This window comes from Heptranchias perlo, chromosome 13, assembly GCF_035084215.1.
Source record: "Heptranchias perlo isolate sHepPer1 chromosome 13, sHepPer1.hap1, whole genome shotgun sequence".
Classification (NCBI taxonomy): Eukaryota; Metazoa; Chordata; class Chondrichthyes; order Hexanchiformes; family Hexanchidae; genus Heptranchias; species Heptranchias perlo.
Window position 1 is genome coordinate 11,677,741 of NC_090337.1, and position 20,243 is coordinate 11,697,983.

Here is a 20,243-nt window from a genome sequence, read left to right on the forward strand (position 1 = left end):
CTGTAAAAACAGAGGCTAAAGAAGCTGCCTCCCATTTAGCAAACCAAACACTAAATATGCTTTGCAAGATACGGCTCGCCTCTGGTCGAGTTATTGGGCACTTGCTATGAGTTTACAGTCAGATGTGGACCTTTGGGAAGGGCAGAGAGAATTGAAGAGCCCAAAATTTGGTTCAGAATTACAACAGGAACAGTAAAATTAATGCAAAAATTCAGGAATAAGATAAAAGACACTGATCTAATTAGCAGATTTACAGAAATCAGTCCACTTAGTGACATTTCAAGAACAAATATCCTACTGACCAAAGGGCCAAGCTCATGGATTGGACACAGAATATGAGGCAAACATATTTTTTTTAAGTCTGAGTTATGCAACAGAGCAGGAAAGCAGAAGCAGTGATAAAGTCTGCAACTAACGATACAATAGGGCTTCATCTCCAAGAGATTAAAATAACCACCATCTCCTCAGATAGATACGGAACTCTTTCTCGAACACTTCGAGTTAAACAGACTGTTGCTCGTTTTGGCATACAAAGGTCGGACTGTTTGACACCTCCAATAACCTCATCCAACAGAAACAGCGTGCAAGGGCAAAGAAGGTAATGAAGTTAAATCTTTATCTACAGAAACCCAAGACAGAATTAGTAGGTGCAATTTCACTTAAGTGGAAGGATTATCAATGTGTAAATTGATAGTATAGCTTGCGGGATTAGACGGAACACAGACAATGGTAAAGAGTGACTAAACAATAGCAGTTGTTATGGTAACGATCGTTAATACGATAAATTTATTTACTTTTGATATACGGTTGGATTTTTCCCACTTCTATTTGGGACGTTTTGATAAAAAGCTATATTCATGTAATTGCCACAAAAGGTAACCTACTATGGAAAGGCACTTTGAATAATTCAAGCTCTCTGCAGTTTAACCTTTTACGGGTTAAAGCAGCCATGTTTTCTTAAAGCAAAATAACTGCAAGTATTGACACACCATGGATGAATAAAGAAAAAGGCATACACTAGGTACATAGACAACAAAGGGCATACGAAGAGGTTAGGAAAGAAGTCAAAAAAACAATTAGGAAGCCAAAAAGAAACCACAAAATTAAATTATCAAGGAATATCAAAAAAAGTGAAGTATTCTTCAGGCACATAAATAACAAAAGAAAATTCAGAATATGGATAGGGCCACCAAGGGATATATACGATAATCTCACAGGCAATGATAGCGAAATGGCAGAAATATTAAATTATTAATTTGCTGCATTTACTAGGAAGACTATTATGGTGGGCGTGACTTTAGGAGAGGAGATCAAAAAAAGATAGAAAGATATTTAAGATAGAAAGCTGGGAGATAATTGATGAACTCATCAAACCTAGAGAGGATAAAATCCCAGGTCTGGATGTATTGCATCCGTGCATGTTAAAAGAAGTTAGGGAAAAGATAGCAGAGGCACTATTACAGATATATAAAAATTCATTAGAAAAGAGAATAGTGCCAGAGGACTGGCCGACAGCTAATGTGATTACTATATTTAAAAAGGGAGATAGCACCACTCCAGGGAACTATAGACCAATCAGCTTAACGCAGTGGTACGAAAAATAATGGAATCCACACTCAAAGCTGTAATAGAAAAACATCTGGAAACCGAAAATATAATAAAGAATAGTCAGCACAGATTTCAAAAGGGAAGGTCATGCTTGACCAACCTTATTGAATTCTTTGAAGTAACAGAAAGTGTAGACAAGGGGAATTTAGTAGATGTAATATATTTGGATTTTTAAAAGGCCTTCGATAAGGCACCGCATAATAGACTCATGACTAAGGCCACAGCATGTGGAATCAGGGGACAAGTGGCAGAATGGATAGCAAGCTGGCTACAAAACAAAATGCAGGGGTTAAAGGCAGTTACTCAAACTGGCAAAAAGTGGGAACTGGTGCTCTGTGAGAATCAGTGCTGGGACCACTGTTGTTCACTATATACGTAAACGATTTGGCTCAGGAATTCGAAGTACAATTTCTAATTTGCGGACGACACCAAATTTGGGGGTATAGTTAATACTGAGGGGGACTGCGACAAACCACAGGAAGACACTAATAAACTTGCAGAATGGGCGTATAATTGGCAACTGAATTTCAATATAGATAAGTGTGAGGTGGTACATTTTGATAGGAATAATAAGGAGGCCACATACTCCTTGGAAAATAAGAATCAAAATGGAGTAGAGGAGTGGAGGGATTTAGGGGTACAGATACACAAATCACTAAAAGAAGCGATGCAGGTTAATAAGACCATAGAAAAAGCAAACCAAGCACTGGAACATAGGAACAGGAGTAGGCCATTCAGTCCCTCGTGCCTGCTCCGCCATTTGATAAGATCATGGCTGATCTGTGATCTAGCTCCATATACCTGCCTTTGGCCCATATCCCTTAATAACTTTGGTTGCCAAAAAGCTATCTATCTCACATTTAAATGTAGTAATTGAGCTAGTATCAATTGCTGTTGGGGTTTCATTTCTAGAGGTATAGAATTAAAAAGCAGAGAATTTATGCTAAACTTGTACAGAACCTTGGTTGGACCACACTTGAAGTATTGCAAACAGTTCTGGTCTCCAAACTATAAAAGGGATATAGACACACTGGAGAAGGTGCAAAAAGATTTACTAGGATGATACCAGAAATGAGAGGTTATACCTATCAGGAAAGATTGAATAGGCTGGGGCTCTTTTCTCTGGAAAAAAGACTGAAGGGTGCCCTGATAGAGGCCTTTAAGATTATGGAAGTGTTTAATAGGGTAGACATAGAGAAGATGTTTCCATGTGCAGGGGAGACCAGAACTAGGGGCCATAAATATAAGATGGTCACTAACAAATCCAATAGGGAATTCAGGAGAAACCTCTTCACCCAGAGTGTAGCAAGAATATGGAATTCACCATCACAAGGAGTAGTTGAGGAGAATAGCATAGACGCAATTAAGGGGAAGCTAGGTAATCATGAGGGAGAAGGGAACAGAAGGCTATGTCAATGGGGTTAGATGAAGGGTGGGAGGAGGCTCACGTGCAGAATAAACCTGTTGGGCTGAATGGCCTGTTTATGTGCTAGACATTCTTTGGAATTCTTTGTAAATATACGGGATTATAATGAATCCATTTTGGACGCGAGAAAGGTAGATGTCCAAAAAAAAATACTGAGACTATAACATTAAGGGATTCAATCTGGATGAAGTGAGGGCTGAGAGATTCCGAGCATGCGAAGAACCTCTGAGGACAGGAGGATCACCTCTCTGTGCCCCAAATTCCCCAAATGTTAACTACAAGGACTAAAAACTCAGCAACTGCACAGTGTTTTAATAGGTCATTTGCAATCTGTTATCGAGTGAGCTGGAGCCAGAAACCTGCAGCAGCTTGCCGGTTGTGTATACAGATAACACAAGTGAGTTCCCCCACTTAGTTGCTTATTTCAATTTTTGTTTCAAGTTCCAAGTCTCCTCTTTTGCACAAAAATTAACTGTCTTCTCTTATTTCATCTGATCAATATGAAAATTTACTATGTTTTATTCATAAGTGGTTCAGTGCAACCAAGTAGTCGGAGAGAAAATATTTGTCTTAATCTTCAAAGTGATGGGTCGTTAACACTTTCTATATTATGCACACTGTACTCGCGACCTTTAGTTACTACTGTGGTACATGTTACAGTTTCATTCTAACTCCTTTTTGTTTCTTCCTCTTACTCGCATTATCTCTGGGAATTGCACAATGACAATACTGACTGTCCAGGTTCTTGTTGTCCACTTGCACATTTGTTATTAAACATCAGAACTGTCCACGTGCACTCACTTCCCTCTGCTCTTTTGCAGACCTCAAGCTACAACTTCACATTACAGGGTTTTGTAAAAGTACTCGCTCATTTCAGGAACATTTAGGCTCGCGACACTCCATGTCCATCACAATATAGGTTCAGATGAATGAAGACCTTCAGCTCATTTGATTTCATCCTTCAAGGATGCAGAACTTCAGTTACATGGAGAGACTAGAGAAGCTGAGGTTGTTCTCCTTGGAGCAGAGAAGGTTAAGGGGGGATTTAATGGAGATGTTCAAGATCATGAAGGGTTTTGACAGAGCAAATAAGGAAAAACTGTTTCCAGTGGCAGAAGGGTCGGTAACCAGAGGACACAGATTTAAGGTAATTGGCAAAAGAAACAATTGGCGAGATGAGAATTTTTTTTAACGCAGGGAGTTGTTCTGATCTGGAATGCACTGCCTGAAAGGGTGGTGGAAGCAGATTCAATAGAATTGAATAAATATTTGAAGGGCAAAAAATTGCAGGGCTATGGGGAAAGAGCAGGGCAATGGGACTAATTGGATAGCTCTTTCAGAGAGCTGGCACGGGCACGATAGGCCGAATGGCCTCCTTCTGTGCTGTATCATTCTAAGACACTGACCCCAATGCCTGCAGAATCTAGCAATGAGTCCAGTGTAGCTGAAGTCGTAGAATATCAAATTGAAACAAATCTGTAGAGAACTGTATTGTAAAAGGCTAAAGCAAAATTCATGAAAAACACATAATGCAAATCAATAAAAAAGGTTGAAGTCATAGCCTCATAACAGTGGTCTTTAGGACTATCCCTTTTTCGACGTTTGTACTTTATGCTATTAAACAGGATTAAACACAGTTCTGTTTCCTATAAAGCCTGTTAAAAATTGGACACATAAACATGAACATTTGGATGCAATTCTAAAGACTATGGAGTCAAGTTTCTTTCTTTACTAATTTTAGTGGAAAAACTAGAGAAGTGTGCAGTGTGCCATCCTACCAGCACCCACATCTGCACAGCAGTACATTCTGCACTTCAGCAGCTGTTGTTGGTGGAGGCTCCTCTGCCCAATGACAGGTGTGCCAGCAGACGCCCAGTGGCATCCGAATGAGATGTGAATGCCTGTCAAACCCTTACGCTGGAAGGATCTTCAGCAGCATCCCAAGCTTTACACAGTACTGCATGAAAAACGGGATGACAGGGTGATCAGGACCCAACGTCGCCTGTTTAGCCCTACACGAACCAATTATTGTAGACCTTTGGAATGACTGTGATAGCCCCTCTTCTCAGAGTCTGGATCCGTCATCTTCTGCAAGGACCACAGCAGCTACCATGCAGCATGGAGCTTGCACAGATGCCAGGACAATAACAGACTGCTGTGGCCTGAAACTTGGCTGCACCTTCTTGCAGGCATGCCACAGTGCTGACCTATGGGACGATGCTGTGGAGTGAAACCAGGTCATGCGGCACCACCTCAAACTTCAGCAGCCAAAGACAAGGCCAGGTATTGGGCTGCATCATTACCGGTCTGTAGACTGATGCATGTACCTAGGGGGTCCCTTACCCTCTATCCTAGCCTGCTCCTTCTTAATACCCCAGTCCTTCTGCCTTGGCAAAGATTGATGATTGTTAGAAGGCATTCCAACCTATCTCCAGAAGGTTTCACCATTTTTGACCCTCTCTTGTGACATTCCCCTTTAATTCTCCCCATCCCTTTAAATTTGACTTGCACACTATTTTCCTCTCCTACCACTGATGTCATCCCTAGACCAATCTAAGCTTGTACCTCGAGTTGTGAATAATTATGCCGATAGTGTTAGACTGGAAATTGGAGTGCTATTTACACTTGAGATTCAGGTGGGTCTTAAAATTGTGCAAATCAAATTAGAACTGATTTTAACCAAAAAATGAAAATCGACCCCCGATTGTTCCAATATCTTCCTTGCTGAACTCGCTCATCCACCACTCTTCATAAACTCCAACTTGTCCAAAACTCAGCCACCCATAACCTGATCCAAACTCAGTCCCAGTCACCCATCATCCTTCATCCTCATGGGCCTGCATTGGCTCTCAGTCCCCCAATTCATTAAATTAAAATCTTCATTCTGGTCTTCGAGTCCCTCTGGTCTTGCCCCACATTAACTATGCAACCTTCTCTAGCCTTATGCCCCATCTCCCACTCTTTCAGTCCTCCGACTCTGGCCTCTTGTGCATCCCTGCCTCCCCCCATCCCACCATTGGAGGCAGTGGTTAGGTGCTCTCTGTAACTCCTTCCCTAAACCCCTCTGCCTCTCCCCTTCTCTCTTCACCTTTTAAATTCTTCTCAAAATTCATCTTTTAGACCAAGCTATGTGTCACCTCGCCTAACTCTCCCACCATGGCTCAGCATCTGTTCCTTTGTCCCTTTTATTTACTTTTCCTCTTGCCTCATCCCCACCGCCAACATAAACTACCTTGAAATGATTCCTAGATTAAAGGCAACATTTACATTAAATGCAAGTTGTTCCATAAAGGGTATGACATAAGTTTATTACATAGCTAAACAAAATAATCAAGGCTACGGATTTACACACTCCATTAATATGCGGACACAATCACATCATTTGAATCTGAAAATACCTCTAACACTCACATAATGCTTTGCAATAACAACTACAATTTCACTTACTCAATCACCATAAATCAGTGGCCGATCAAATATTGTACATTACTTGGTATAAAACACTGTATACTCTCACTCCTTTGAGCAACACCACAGAAAATCTACTAGTAATATCTTAAAAATCCTACATGCAGCGTGCGTCAAATTTAAATGTCTGCCCTCTCAGGTGGACGTAAAAGATCCCATGGCACTATTTTGAAGAAGAGCAGGTGTGCTTTCCCCAGTGTCCTGGACAATATTTATCTCTCAACCATCATCACTAAAAACAGATTAGCTGGTCATTATCACATTGCTGTTTGTGGGACCTTGCTGTGTGCAAATTGGCTGCCGCGTTGCCTAAATTACAACAGTGACTACACTTCAAAAAGTACTTCATTGGCTGTAAAGCATTTTGGGACGTCCTGAGGTCATGTAAGGCACTACATAAATGCAAGTTCGTTCTTTCTTTTTATAGGACAACAAGTCAGTCACATTTTTCTGATTGGGTCAAATTTTTCAGACACCAACCAAAACCCACTTCATTGCTACGTACTTACTTCACTGCAGCACACTGCAAGCTATGTCGAATTAAAAACATAAAATGCTGGAGATTCCAAGCACGTCAGTCAGCATGTGAAAGAGAAAGATGCGCTAACATTTCGGGTTCATTGATTGTGTTTGACCTGCTGTGTACTGCCAATATTTTCTATTTTTATTTCAGATCTCCAGTTTAATAACCATCTCTGCACTGTGGGGGAAAACTAAAACACATATAAGTGGAAGTGTTTTTAAATGTTTCACAATGTAAAAATATATTAAATGTGCATTAGATCAGAAAAAAAACATGCTGCATTTTTCAAAACCACTGCAGTTTCTGAAGTGCAATACAACTGAAGTTCTAAAGCACTAATTCCAGGTAAATGGGACATGAACTAATGAAACTCAGTGAGGTTCATTATCTTTTGCCAGGACTCACTTTTGCTGAATTCTTAATATTTGAAGGCGGCATTGTAAAGAGTACCAAAAATTCAACAGTTAAGTCTCCTCCATTGCAGAGGATTAGAAATTGTGCACTGTCCTTCTCAACAGTCATGACTTTTTTTATATCAGAATTATTATTTCCCTGGTAAGTGTGGGTGCTACATTAATTATAAATCTTTACATTCTTGCTTACAACAGATTAACTTACTCACTTTTTTGCTGTTACATGAAATTTACATTATGAACCTTTCTGAAACTCAATGGCAAACTCCAGAAGCTCCTAACGTAGCAGTACGTGATTGTGAAAAATATCCATGCAAAACACAAAAAATTTAACAGGTAAACTGGCATTTTTAAATATATTTAAGTATGCATAAACTCTTAAGTGATTTTGCTTTGTAAAGTCAAATGAATATTTAGAAATGGTAAGGATATCATCAGGTTTGGGCACAAGCACAATGAGTGCAAAGTGTTTAGCCCTTTTACGGCTCGTGTTTGAGCTGAAATACATAGCCCGTCATAGTCCTTGGAACACCTTGTCTGCAGAACTCACTTAGAGTTGCAGGTGGTCGGAATAGGAGCAAGGAGCACCCAGGAAAGTAAAAAGCGTACCTAAGTGTGTGGTCCCTGAGATGTAGGATGACACATCACATTACAGCACATCACGAATTACGAGTTCAAAGCCCAAGCAGTAGTTCAGCCTTGCCTGAACCCCAAGCGACTGAATTCTTGAAGCACATGCATTTAAAAAATAATGAAGAATTTAAGCTTCTGAGGCTGGCTCTTGTCAGTTTTGGTTTTGTTTTTTTGCCAACAGGCAGTGTGATAGCCAACCATGATAGACAACAGGCTATCACCATTAATTACATGATTTGAACAGCAGTGATATTGGGTTTTATTTCACTGGATGCTGCAATAGGATATATGGTTTGGATGATGTTGATTGAGTTTGTCAAGAGCTGAGTAACGTAACCATGCTCGCACTTTCCGGACCTTTGCGTTCGTTCCTGAAAATATCGACTTTGACGGAGTGCAACACAGGCAATATCGGATCGGCTGCCCGTTGACTTCAATGGGAAGGAAAATCGAGCGGGTATAATCGGCAGACGATTTGTTTTTCGACTGTTTCACACCCCCGCCAAAGTTGGAAGTTTTGGCGTATATTTCAGGGTTCTATCGAGAGTGGATGTGTTCTGTAAAACTGGAGAGTGGCCAATTTAATACCCATTTTCAGAAAAGGGGACAAAGCTAACCTGGGTAATTACAGACCAATTATTTAACATCCACGACTGGGAATCTTTAATTAAAGGTGAAATTACTAAATATCTAGATGAAGAGAATATAAATAGAAACAGCCAACACAGCTTTCAGGAAATGAAGACCATGCTTGAGCTGTTTGCTCAAGGCATAGCTGGGATTAAAATGGCATTGTGTCATTTTAGATGTTAGCCTTGCTTCAGTGTTGCCTCTGAATCAAAACAACAAGAACTTGTATTTATAAAATGCCTTTAACGTAGTAAAATGTCCCAAGGTACCTCACAGGAGCATCATCAGATAAAATTTGACACCAAGCCACTTAAGGGGATATTAGGACCGGTGACCAAAAGCTTGGTCAAAGAGGTAGGTTTTATGGAGCACCTTAAAGGAGGAGAGAGAGTTAGAGAGGCTGGGAGGTTTAGGAAGAGAATTCCAGAGCTTAGGTCCTAGGCAGCAGAAGACCAGGGATGTGCAAGAGGTCTGAATTGGAGGAGTGCAGAGACCTCAGAGGATTGTAGGGCTGGAGGAGGTAAATCTTTTATTTTGGCCTCTGTCTTACTTTTTCATATTCGATTCGGCTCTAAATACGGAAGTTAAAAATGGTTAATTTCTTCTGTCGAAACATATTTTGGTGTAATTTAGTCATAATAGTTGTGAGTTATTTCCTGTCACAACTGGTGTGGGGAGTTATGAAAAGATTTTCACACAAAATATTAAGTCCTCATTTTCTAACTACCAATTTTGAAACTTAGTAGAAAGGAAATATTAAGCGTACTGATAAGCATAAAAATATTTGAACCGTCAGGATTATGTAGCAATGGGTAGATTACACATTTCCCATAAGAAGTCAACAGGACGCATTCATTAACCTTGTAAAGCTGCTGAAAATGTAAAAGTTAAGACCATGTTTGTTCAAGTTGGGGGATAGTCACAATATACTAAAGACAGCATATTTCAGTAGAGGTTTTTCTCTCTTAAATAAATAAACTAACTTTGAGCAACTAGTTTTGCACTGCACTATTTGTGGGAAATGGATTTGTTCTTTACAAATAAATGCTAGCACTAATGAGGACAAAAATATAGTTGCATTGCTCTGTACATCATCACAGCTAGATGTCACTATACGCGATAGTTTTGTTGGATATGTGTGGTGCCCAAAAGTAATATAATGATATAACTCCAATTATCTAAGTACAATTCAGCCCATTTCTTTCCCTTCTCCACCTACAATTCTTCCTGTGATTGAATCAATCAGATCATCAGGCAAAAATCAATCAATTGAAGAATTTTCTCTAAATAATGAGCATTCAGCAGTCATTATTCAGATAGGGCATGACGAATATAAAACAATGTAGCTTAAATCACTCACACTGTGCTTTTTCTTTTAATCTTACTTATTTAGAAATGGCTTTGAATGAAACAACGGAAAGCTTTTCCAACTATTCAAACACTACAGTGGAAGGCAAGTGTGCGCCAGACCGCGAAATTAGCCAAATGATTTTCTCAGTGCTTTACTCCATCCTCTTCATTGTCGGTCTCTTGATGAACAGCCTGGCCATTTGGGTCTTCTTTCAAATACCAAGCAAGTCAAACTTCATCGTGTACCTCAAGAACACCGTTATGGCCGACCTGCTGATGACACTGATATTCCCGTTTAAAATTCTCATTGCGTCGAGCTTCAGAACCCCAGGACTCCAAGTCTTTGTGTGTCAAGTCAGTTCGGTCATATTCTACTTGACTATGTACATCAGCATCATATTTTTAGGACTGATAAGCGTTGATCGCTACCAGAAGGCAACAAAACCTTTTGGCCATTCTGGGATGTGCAAACCCAGAACCGCAAAGATACTCTCAGCAGCCACATGGCTGTCCATGTTTCTCTTATCACTGCCCAATATGATGCTGTACAAGGGGAACAGCATGCCAAAAAATGAGCACAGATGTTCCTCTCTCAAAACCGAGCTGGGCTTAAAATGGCACGAAATGGTCAACTTCATCTGCCAGATTATATTCTGGAGCAACTTGGTGTTAATTGTTGTATGCTATTCCCTGATAACTAGGGAGCTTTATAAATCCTATCGGAAAACGAGAGGCAGTTCCAGGCAAGCAAAGAAAGTCAATTTCAATGTCTTTCTCGTGCTGGCTGTGTTCTTTATCTGTTTTGTTCCGTTCCATTTTGCCAGAGTCCCGTACACACTTAGTCAGACTAGAAATGCCTTCCAGTGCTCGACAAAGGTTGCCCTTTACTACATAAAGGAAAGCACGCTGTGCTTGGGGGCACTAAACGCATGTCTTGACCCATTAATTTATTTTTTTCTGTGTAGGTCATTCAAGAACATGTTATTTGCAAAACTGAACAAATGCATACAGAGACTGACAAAAAGGCCAAAAAATGAGCACTCATCCAGCAGAGAGACTCCACTCTAGGTTACAAATCAACACTGCACCTACCAACAACAAACATTCGCTCTCTTTATTTCTTAATAAGGCTGGACATCGTGTTGCAACATTAACCTTCCATGGACTGCAGTATCAATAAGGAACATCAAAGTTACAATTTTTTCAGAAAAAAGAATTGTAAGAAATTAATATCGTAAAATTAGCTATATAATTCACATTTCAATACATGTACTCTACATATTGAGTGCATGTGGAGTTCGGAGAGGTTTGGAGCAGGGAAACAGCATTGAGTCCCAATACAACAATAATGTGCATTTATATAGTGCCTTTAATGTAGTAAAACGTCCCAAGGCTCTTCACAGAGAAACACTTGATCAAGAAATGCTGGAGCAGCATGGATGGCTTGAAGTCTTTTTTTATTCCTACATTCTTATGAAACATATAGCAGTTCTAGGACTGTCATATACTTACAATTTTTATGCCCCCATCCCTTGTTTTTTTGATTAAGTGTTTCCCTGTTTAAGATAATCAGTGACCTACATACAGGCCTCTGTAATTGTATTTTACATAGAATTTACAGCACAGGAAAAGGCCATTCGGCCCAACGGGTCTATACCAGTGTTTATGCTCCACATGAGCCTCCTCCCACCTTACTTTATCTCACCCCATCAACATATCAGTAGTCTGAGCCAGCACAGCTGAAAAGTGTGTCTAGGATCATGTGTGGGGTTTACAGAAGGAATTCCGGAGAGTAGGACTGGGGTGCCAGAAAGCTCTGCCACCGTTGGTGGATTGAAGGGGCAGTGGGAGGTGCAGATAGCCAGAGACAGAGGGTGGAAATATACTTACACAGATGCAAGGGATGGAGGGGACTGCAGAATTGGGGAGGAGATGGCTATGGAAGGCTTTATAAATGTGGCAGGCAGAGCCAAGAAAAGCATGAAGGGCGAGTGAGAGACTTAGCAATTTTGTAAAGGGTGGAGCTTGGAAAGTCAGTGAGGAAAGCATTAGAGAAATTGAGTCAGGAGGTAACAAAGGTTTGAATAAGGGTGGTGGGGACAATATTTCAGGGGTGAAAGTAAGCAGTCATCGTGATGGGCATGATGTGGCTTTGAAACTCAGCTCAGGATCAAACAGGACACCGAGACTGAGAACCATTTGGTTCAGTTTGAGTGAGCAACCAGAAAATGAGTTGACATCAGACAAGCAATCCGATAACTATTCCATATTACGCGTTCACATTTTAGCAGAGCCACTCTCTCCCACATGGTCCATCAGCATAGCAGAAAAATTGACCAGAAATCTTGTGAAGTGCAGTATTTCCATGATCATGAGGTTATGGTCACGGTAAACAAAAAGGAAATAAGAAGGGTAAAGAGAGAGTATGAGAATAGACTGGCGGCCAACATAAAAGGGAATACAAAAGTCTTCTACAGGCACGTAAACAGTAAAAGGCGAGTAAGAGGAGGAGTGGGGCCGATTAGGGACAATAAAGACGATCTACTCAAGGAGGCAGAGGGGATGGCCGAGGTACTAAATGAGTAGTTTGCATCTGTCTTTACCAAGGAAGAAGATACTGCCAGAGTCTCAGTAAAAGAAGATATTGTTGAGATACTGGATGTGCTAAAAATTGATGAAGAAGAGGTACTTGAAAGGCCAGCTGTACTTAAAACAGATAAGTCACCCCGTCCGAATGGGATGCATCCTAGGTTGCTGAGTGAAGAAAGGGTGGAAATTGCAGAGGTGCTGGCCATAATCTTCCAAACATCCGTAGATACAGGGGTGGTGCCAGAGGACTGGAGAATTGCAAATGTTACACCCTTGTTCAAAAATGGGTGTAAGTCAGTTTAACCTCAGTGGTGGGGAAACTTTTAGAAACGATAATCCGGGACAGAATTAACAGTCACTTGGACAAGAGTGGATTGATTAGGGAAAGCCAGCATGGATTTGTTAAAGGCAAATCGTGTTTAACTAACCTGATAGAGTTTTTTGATGAGGTAACAGAGAGGGTAGATGAGGGCAATGCAGTTAACGTGGTGTATATGGATTTTCAAAAGGTGTTTGATAAAGTACCGCAAGATTGCGGGCCATGAAATAAAGGGGGCAGTAGCAACATGGATACAGAATTGGCTAAGTGACAGGAAACAGAGAGTATTGGTGAACGGTTGTTTTTCGGACTGGAGAGAGATGTACAGTGGTGTTCCCCAGGGGTCCGTCCTGGGACCATTGATTTTCTTGATATATATTAATGACTTGGACTTGGGTGTACAGGGCACAACTTCAAAATTTGCAGATGAATCAAAACTTGGAAGAGTAGTAAACAGTGAGGAGGATAGTGATAGACTTCAAGAGGATATAGACAGGCTGGTGGCATGGGCGGACACGTGGCAGATGAAATTTAACACAAAAAAATGCGAAGTTATACATTTCGGTAGGAAGAACTAGGGAAGGACAATATAAACTAGAGAGCACAACTCTAAAAGGGGCACAGGAACAGAGAGATCTGGGGGTTTATGTACACAAATCATTGAAGGTGGCAGGACAGGTTGAGAAAGCGGTTAAAAAAGCATACAGGATCCTGGGATTTATAGAGGCATAGTGTACAAAAGTGAGGAAGTCATGATGAACCTTTATAAAACAGTACTTCGGCCACAACAGGAGTATTGTGACCAGTTCTGGGCACCGCACTTTCGGAAAGATGTGAAGGCCTTAGAGAGGGTGCAGAAGAGATTTATTAGAATGATTCCAGGGATGAGGGACTTTAGCTACGTGGACAGACTGGGGAAACTGGGGTTGTTCTCCTTGGAACAGAGACGGTTGCGAGGAGATTGGATAGAGGTATTCAAAATCATGACGGGTCTAGACAGAGTAGATGGAGAGAAACTGTTCCCATTAGTGGAAGGTTCAAGAACCAGAGGACATAGATTTAAGGTGATTGGCTAGAGAACCAAAGGTGACATGAGGAAAAACATTTGTACACAGCGAGTGGTTAGGATCTGCCCAAGTGGGTAGTGGAGGCAGATTCAATCATGGCCTTCAAAAGGGAATTGGATAAGTACTTGAAAGGAAAAAAACTGCAGGGTTACGGGGATAGGGTGGGGGAGTGGGACTAGCTGGATTGCTCTTGCATGAAGCCAGCACGGACTTGATGGGCCGAATGGCCGCCTCCTGTGCTATAACCTTTCTATGATTCTATGGTACAAATCAGGGTTGAGTTATTTGGAAAGATGAGTTGGCTTGAGCGATCCCTTTTGGGGCATGCTTGTCTGCTCAATGTTGTAGGCTTGAGAAATTACAGAGGCAAAGTCAAAGGAAAGTTAGAACAGCACATTCAAGGGATGGTAGAATCTCCCTGTCCTTATGTGATTCAGACATTTTTTATTAAAAAAACAGAATACTGGATTTTTCTAAGGAGATCTTTTTAAAAAATTGCAATTCCTAACATTCCATAAAGTCAAAATGGAAGTTCCTATCTAGGATTTTATAAAAGATTTTCCATTCTAGTGTTTTATAAGCACCATTTTCATGTTTTTGAGGAGTCTACACAAGCAGCTGGAAATTATAATTGGACCAAGAAATAATATGGTTGAGCATTTTTAACAACTAGGTCTGTTAAAATTATCAACTAATAACTTGGAAATTTCAGGAGGTCCATGTACAAAAAAGCACTCTTACCATTACAGTGAGCCATGTTGCTTTGCATTTCCATACTGGCTACAATCAGCAGGGGTTCTTCGCTGCTCGAAGCACTTTTGCCATTTTTTTTACTCTACTTTCAGTGTTGGCACCGGCACAGAAAAATGCTTGCAACACCATCACGGCACTGGATGGAGGAAAAACCTATCGTACTCTCAGAATTTCCCCACTGTAAATTCCTAAAGTTGAGCGTTTAGAGGTTGTAAATAAATTGATGGTTGTATGAGAGATTGGTGGGGGGGTTAAACAAGTGTTTAACCGGAATTGTCAAAGAAATTAGCATGGTGGCAAAGTGAGTTGAAGTGCCAATGGGTTGCACCATAGATTCAATAACTCACCTCTGCTCCTTCCAACCTCAAGCACACTCCTGTGAGTAGATGCCAAGTGGCAGCATGGCATGGGGGAGGGAAAATTAGACAGGGAGCCTCGGGTGGCAGCCTACATGCACTTCCACTGGCTGTACTTTCTCCTGTAGAAGTCAACTTTGTTGTGTTGAATTTCTCGATGGAAACTAAGGGACTTGATTATAAAGTAAAGAAATATAGAATCATAGGAAATTTACAGCACAGAAGGAGAGCATTCGGCCATCGTGTCCGCGCCGGCTGAGGAACGAGCCACCCAGCCTAATCCCACTTTCACGCATTTGGTCCGTAGCTCTTCAGGTGCACATCCAAATATTTTTTAAATGAGTTAAGGGTTTCTGCCTCTACCACCCTCTCAGGCAGTGAGTTCCAGACCCCCACCACCCTCTGGGTGAAAAAACTTTCCTAATTTCCGCTCTAATCCTTCTACCAATTACTTTAAATCTATGCCCCCTAGTTATTGACCCTTCCGCTAAGGGAAATAGGTCCTTCCTATCCACTCTATCTAGGCCCCTCATAATTTTGTACACCTCAATCAAATCACCCTCAGCCTCCTCCGTTCCAAGGAAAACAACCCCAGCCTATCCAATCTGTCATCATAGCTAAAATTCTCCAGTCCTGGCAAAATCCTCGTAAATCTCCTCTGCACCCTCTCTGGTGCAATTACATCCTTCCTGTAATGTGGTGACCAGAACTGTGCACAGTACTCAAGCTGTGGCCTAACTAGAGTTTTATACAGTTCCAGCATAACATCCCTGCTTTTATATTCTATGCCTCGGCTAGTAAAGGAAAGTATTCCATATGCCTTCTTAACCACCTTATCTACCTGTCCTGCTACCTTCAGGGATCTGTGAACATGCACTCCAAGGTCCCTCACTTCCTCTACACCTCTCAGTATCCTCCCATTCATCGTGTATTCCCTTGCCTTGTTTGCTCTCCCCAAATGCATTACCTCACACTTCTCCTGATTGAACTCCATTTGCCACTTTTCTACCCATCTGACCAGTCCATTGATATCTTCCTGCAGTCTACAGCTTTCCTCCTCACTATCAACCACATGGTCTATCTTTGTGTCATCCACAAATTTCTTAATCATGCCCCCGATGTTTAAGTCCAAATCGTTAATGTATATCACAAAAAGCAAAGGACCTAGTATCACTGTTAACTATGGAAAAGACTGCTACCCAATACAGTATCAATTGGTCTACACACAAAAAAGAAAGAAATGGGTAAATTCCTAAGTGACAAAGGAGTAAGACTAAATTCAGTCGGAGTGCAGCTTAGAAATATTGGCAGCAATTTTAACCTAACCCGCCTGTCAGGAAATTGACGGGATCGGGTGCAATGCTGGTTTTACACTCCGACCCGCTTTTACTCTCCATTGAAGCCTGGCGAGTTAGGTTAAAATTACCCCTATAGATACAACACTACAGCAATGTTCACCAGGCCAATGGTCCCTCAGAGTGAAGCTTCCTGCTCAGAGCACATGAATGGTGAACTTATTCTACATGGGGATGAACTTTACTCCAGGGCTACAGGAAGCTGAAAACAATCCGAGTTGGTGCCTCACATTGGCCTAAACGTGGAGGGGATTATGTAGGTTTGAATGAGAAACAGCTATGCACTTTTATGCTTAAAATAGAAACTGAGAGAAATAAGGAACTTTTCTGAACTCATAAAACTTTGAACTTGAAACAAAAATCCCTCATTAACTTCCATATTGCGGGGCAGAATTGCTGCTGCAGCGCTCGAAAGGTTATTAGAAAGAGGAAGTTATTACAACCCAAAAGCAGGCTCTTTTGTGTCTCAATCTGCAATGGTACTGATACTGGAAGGAAGACATGTATATCCTTCTGATCCACACAGCCTCTAAAGGAGCCTGAACTGGGCAAGTAAGTGCCATTTTATTAGGAGGGAGAGAAGTGGAAGGGAATGATAAATAAAGGCAAATTAAAAATGAATAACCAATCCAGTTTCGGTATCCATCGCTATGTATAAAGTGAGTCTGATCACAATCTTCCCCTTGACATTTATCTACAGTACATGTGAACTTCCCTTTTGAGACAACTGATTAAGCAGAAAAGTCACTTGGAGGATACCATGAGTTCTGTAGACAATTGCAAGTACAATGTGTTGCTTTTTTCTGCAAAATGTACATTCAACATCTAAGTTATTTTTGAAAATCAAGTCACAAGTGCAGAGCAAATTTATTTTTGCTTGGTTAAGATGAGGTACAAGACATTCACACTTGGGATTACAAAAATCTCATCATTTTGTATTGAAAAGTATTCACACTCAGTCTATACATTATTGTTGCTCAGCTGTTTCCAGGTCTCCCTGGAGCAGCAATCAGGGTAGATGGAGGCTAGGAATTGTTGGAAAGATTTGCCAGTATTTCAGCCATCCATCCAACACTATTGTCATGTCACTCATTTAAACTGTCAACACATTCGCTGTTCCAAAACACAGAAGAATAAAGGACCTAATGCTCTAAAGTTAAATAGTGCAAAAACACGCTTGTGGTGCACATCTGTTGTACAAATAACCATCTGGGCAATTCACAGCCAGTGAGTGGAAAACTTGAATAAATATTATAGGATAAGTAAGCACAAGCACTGTGATACTGTAATGTGCTGGCCATTTCCTCCGTTCCTCAGATGACTGGGAATGAGATGCACTTGCAACTTTGCTACTTCAGAAATGTTCCCATCTTTTGGAGAGGGTAGGGGGAAGAGGAAGCAAAAATTTGAAACTGACCCAGTGACTAGTTTAAAAAAAGCTTCCAACATTTTGCTACATAAGTGTTACAAGTGACTGCAGCTATGTAAACAAATCACACCTACTGATCATTCTACCCCAGCTAGAACTCAGAATAGCTTCAAATTCAAGTTTGCTGTAATGATTACTTTCTGTGAAACATGCACTTCACAAAGCTCCCAATCTAAATAGCAATATTATTGAATTACGGTCAGAGCATATCTGCCCCAAGAAAAGTGTGGGGGGGGTGGGGAGATGAAAAACAGGAATTTTCAGAACAGAACCTTGTACTGATTTAACCTGGGAGAGGGTGCAAGAAATTCAGGTCATCCATTCCTACTATCTGGAACACACAACTGAGTGACTGATGAGCTGTCAAGTCTCTCTTAATTCCAATGACAGTCGTACTTAATGTGAAAAAATGTACGAAAGAAATGCTTTTTTTGTGGTGAAAATATTTTGCATTTTTTGTATGCAGTGCATGGAAAACAGTGAAAGTTGAAACTTCCCGCAAACATACATGCATTTTGGCCCCACAAATCTTTGTGTGCAAGTCTAACCAATGACTGCTTTCGCTGTGCTGTGCAGTAGAAAAAAAATCAGCTTGATTCATAACCTAGTTACTTTTCTTCCCTGGGAACAAAACTCATTGATTTCAATGTACTGACCTCAGTCAAGAAAAGAAAGAACTTGCATTTATATAGCACCTTTCACAACCTCAGGACGTCCCAAACTGCTTTACAGCCAATGAAGTTTTTTTTTGAAGTGCAGTCACTATTGTAATGTAGGAAATGCGGCTGCCAATTTGCACACAGTAAGATCCCACAAACAGCAGTGAGATAAATGACCAGATAATCTGGTGTAGGTGTTGGTTGAGGGATAAATATTGACAAGGACACCGGAAGAACTCCCCTACTCTTCTTCAAATAGTGCCATGGGATCTTTTACGTCCAAACAAGAGGGCAGGCGGGGCCTCGGTTTAACGTTTCACCCAAAAGATGGCACTTCCAACAATGCAACACTCCCTCCGTACTGCACTGGAATGTCAGTTTCGATTTTGTGCTCAAGTCTCTGTAGTGGGGCTTGAACCTACAACCTTCTGACGCAGAGGTGAGACTGCTACCCACTGAGCCATGCCTGACACCTGGTAGTAGGATATTTCTGAGCACAGAACATAATCCATGGCTACAGAATGTATTCAAACAATTAGAGTAGTCACAGAACACGAATGATGAATCTGGGAGCACAAGTTTTATTTACACAAGACCCTATAAATATCATCACACCAACGGCCATGGCATAGACTATTTGTACAAGAGGGCTAACATGGATGTATACTCTACCTTTGCCACAAAGGCCAGTGGTAAAATCCAGTAGTTTAATCTGACTTGTACCACTGCTAAGATATCACATGATGCCTTACCTAATTTGCTACATAAAGGAAGGTTTTCCACCATCAGATCTTCTGAATGTTTATTTGACACGTTGAATTTGCTTAAAATTGATGTTGGAATCCAGTCCACAAGTAGATTAGAGATTCTGCAGCTTTAATGATGTATTAAATGCTAATATATTGAGCACAATTAAAATGTGACTGACTGACTGACTGACATTTTTGTATGACTGTTACATATGATTAACTATTTAAATATCCATTATTACTGACACATCTTTTTGTCATAGCTTTAGAAACCAAGGTCTCTGGTCTCTAACAACAGATCCATAACGGGATCTCATGGTGTCCCCGAGCTCATCAGATCTCTGCAATTATTGACTGAGCACCACTTACACAGCAACAATAATACTACTAATACACATTTTCTGCAATGACAGCCCTGTTTTCCTTAGAGTAGCTAATACCTTCTTTCGAAAGTTACAACAAGCGGTCCCTAGGAATATGCATTAATATCTGCAGACATGCCAAGGCAGAAAAGATAGAAAACCATTGCTTTATGTGAATGCAGTATGTGATCAACTATTTAATATCCATTATTGCTAATTACTGTAAATGTAACATTAACCAGCCAAAATGATAGGTTTCACTAGAAACGGAATGTTTAATAAAACAAATTGTAAACCAATCTGGAGAAAAAGCTTATTTTTTGGAAAAACATACCATGCATTAAGTAACTAAATGTTTGATCAGACAACCTCAATCACTTTGAACTTCTACACAATCTCTCCATTTGGCAGAAGTCATTCTTCTTGTTGTTCCTGAGGATTGTACTGTGGCACACCCTCAGTCACCGTGAAAGAACATTATATGCTGTGGCAGGACAGAGGTGGATCTCCAGGGAAACAACAGGCAGCAGTGTTTGACTGTTGTCGCATTGGGA

The 20,243-nt window shown here is 40.8% G+C and overlaps 2 protein-coding genes across 8 annotated transcripts in view; one reads left to right on the forward strand and one right to left on the reverse strand.

The window, feature by feature from the left end:
- LOC137331279 (mediator of RNA polymerase II transcription subunit 12-like protein) overlaps window positions 1-20,243 on the reverse strand; it is a 482,895-nt gene that overhangs the window by 132,200 nt on the left and 330,452 nt on the right. The gene's annotated exons all lie outside the window — the stretch shown is intronic.
- On the forward strand, window positions 455-19,519 carry LOC137331275 (P2Y purinoceptor 12-like). Of its 2 annotated transcripts, XM_067994970.1 has the most exons (3): window positions 455-598; window positions 7,710-7,774; window positions 10,095-19,519. In XM_067994970.1, the coding sequence occupies exons 2-3, from the start codon at window positions 7,750-7,752 to the stop codon at window positions 11,117-11,119; spliced, it is 1,050 nt and encodes a 349-aa protein (XP_067851071.1). In that variant the 5' UTR covers window positions 455-598; window positions 7,710-7,749; the 3' UTR covers window positions 11,120-19,519. The 2 variants fall into 2 exon arrangements, with proteins under 2 accessions (XP_067851071.1, XP_067851072.1); XM_067994971.1 differs by lacking the exon at window positions 7,710-7,774.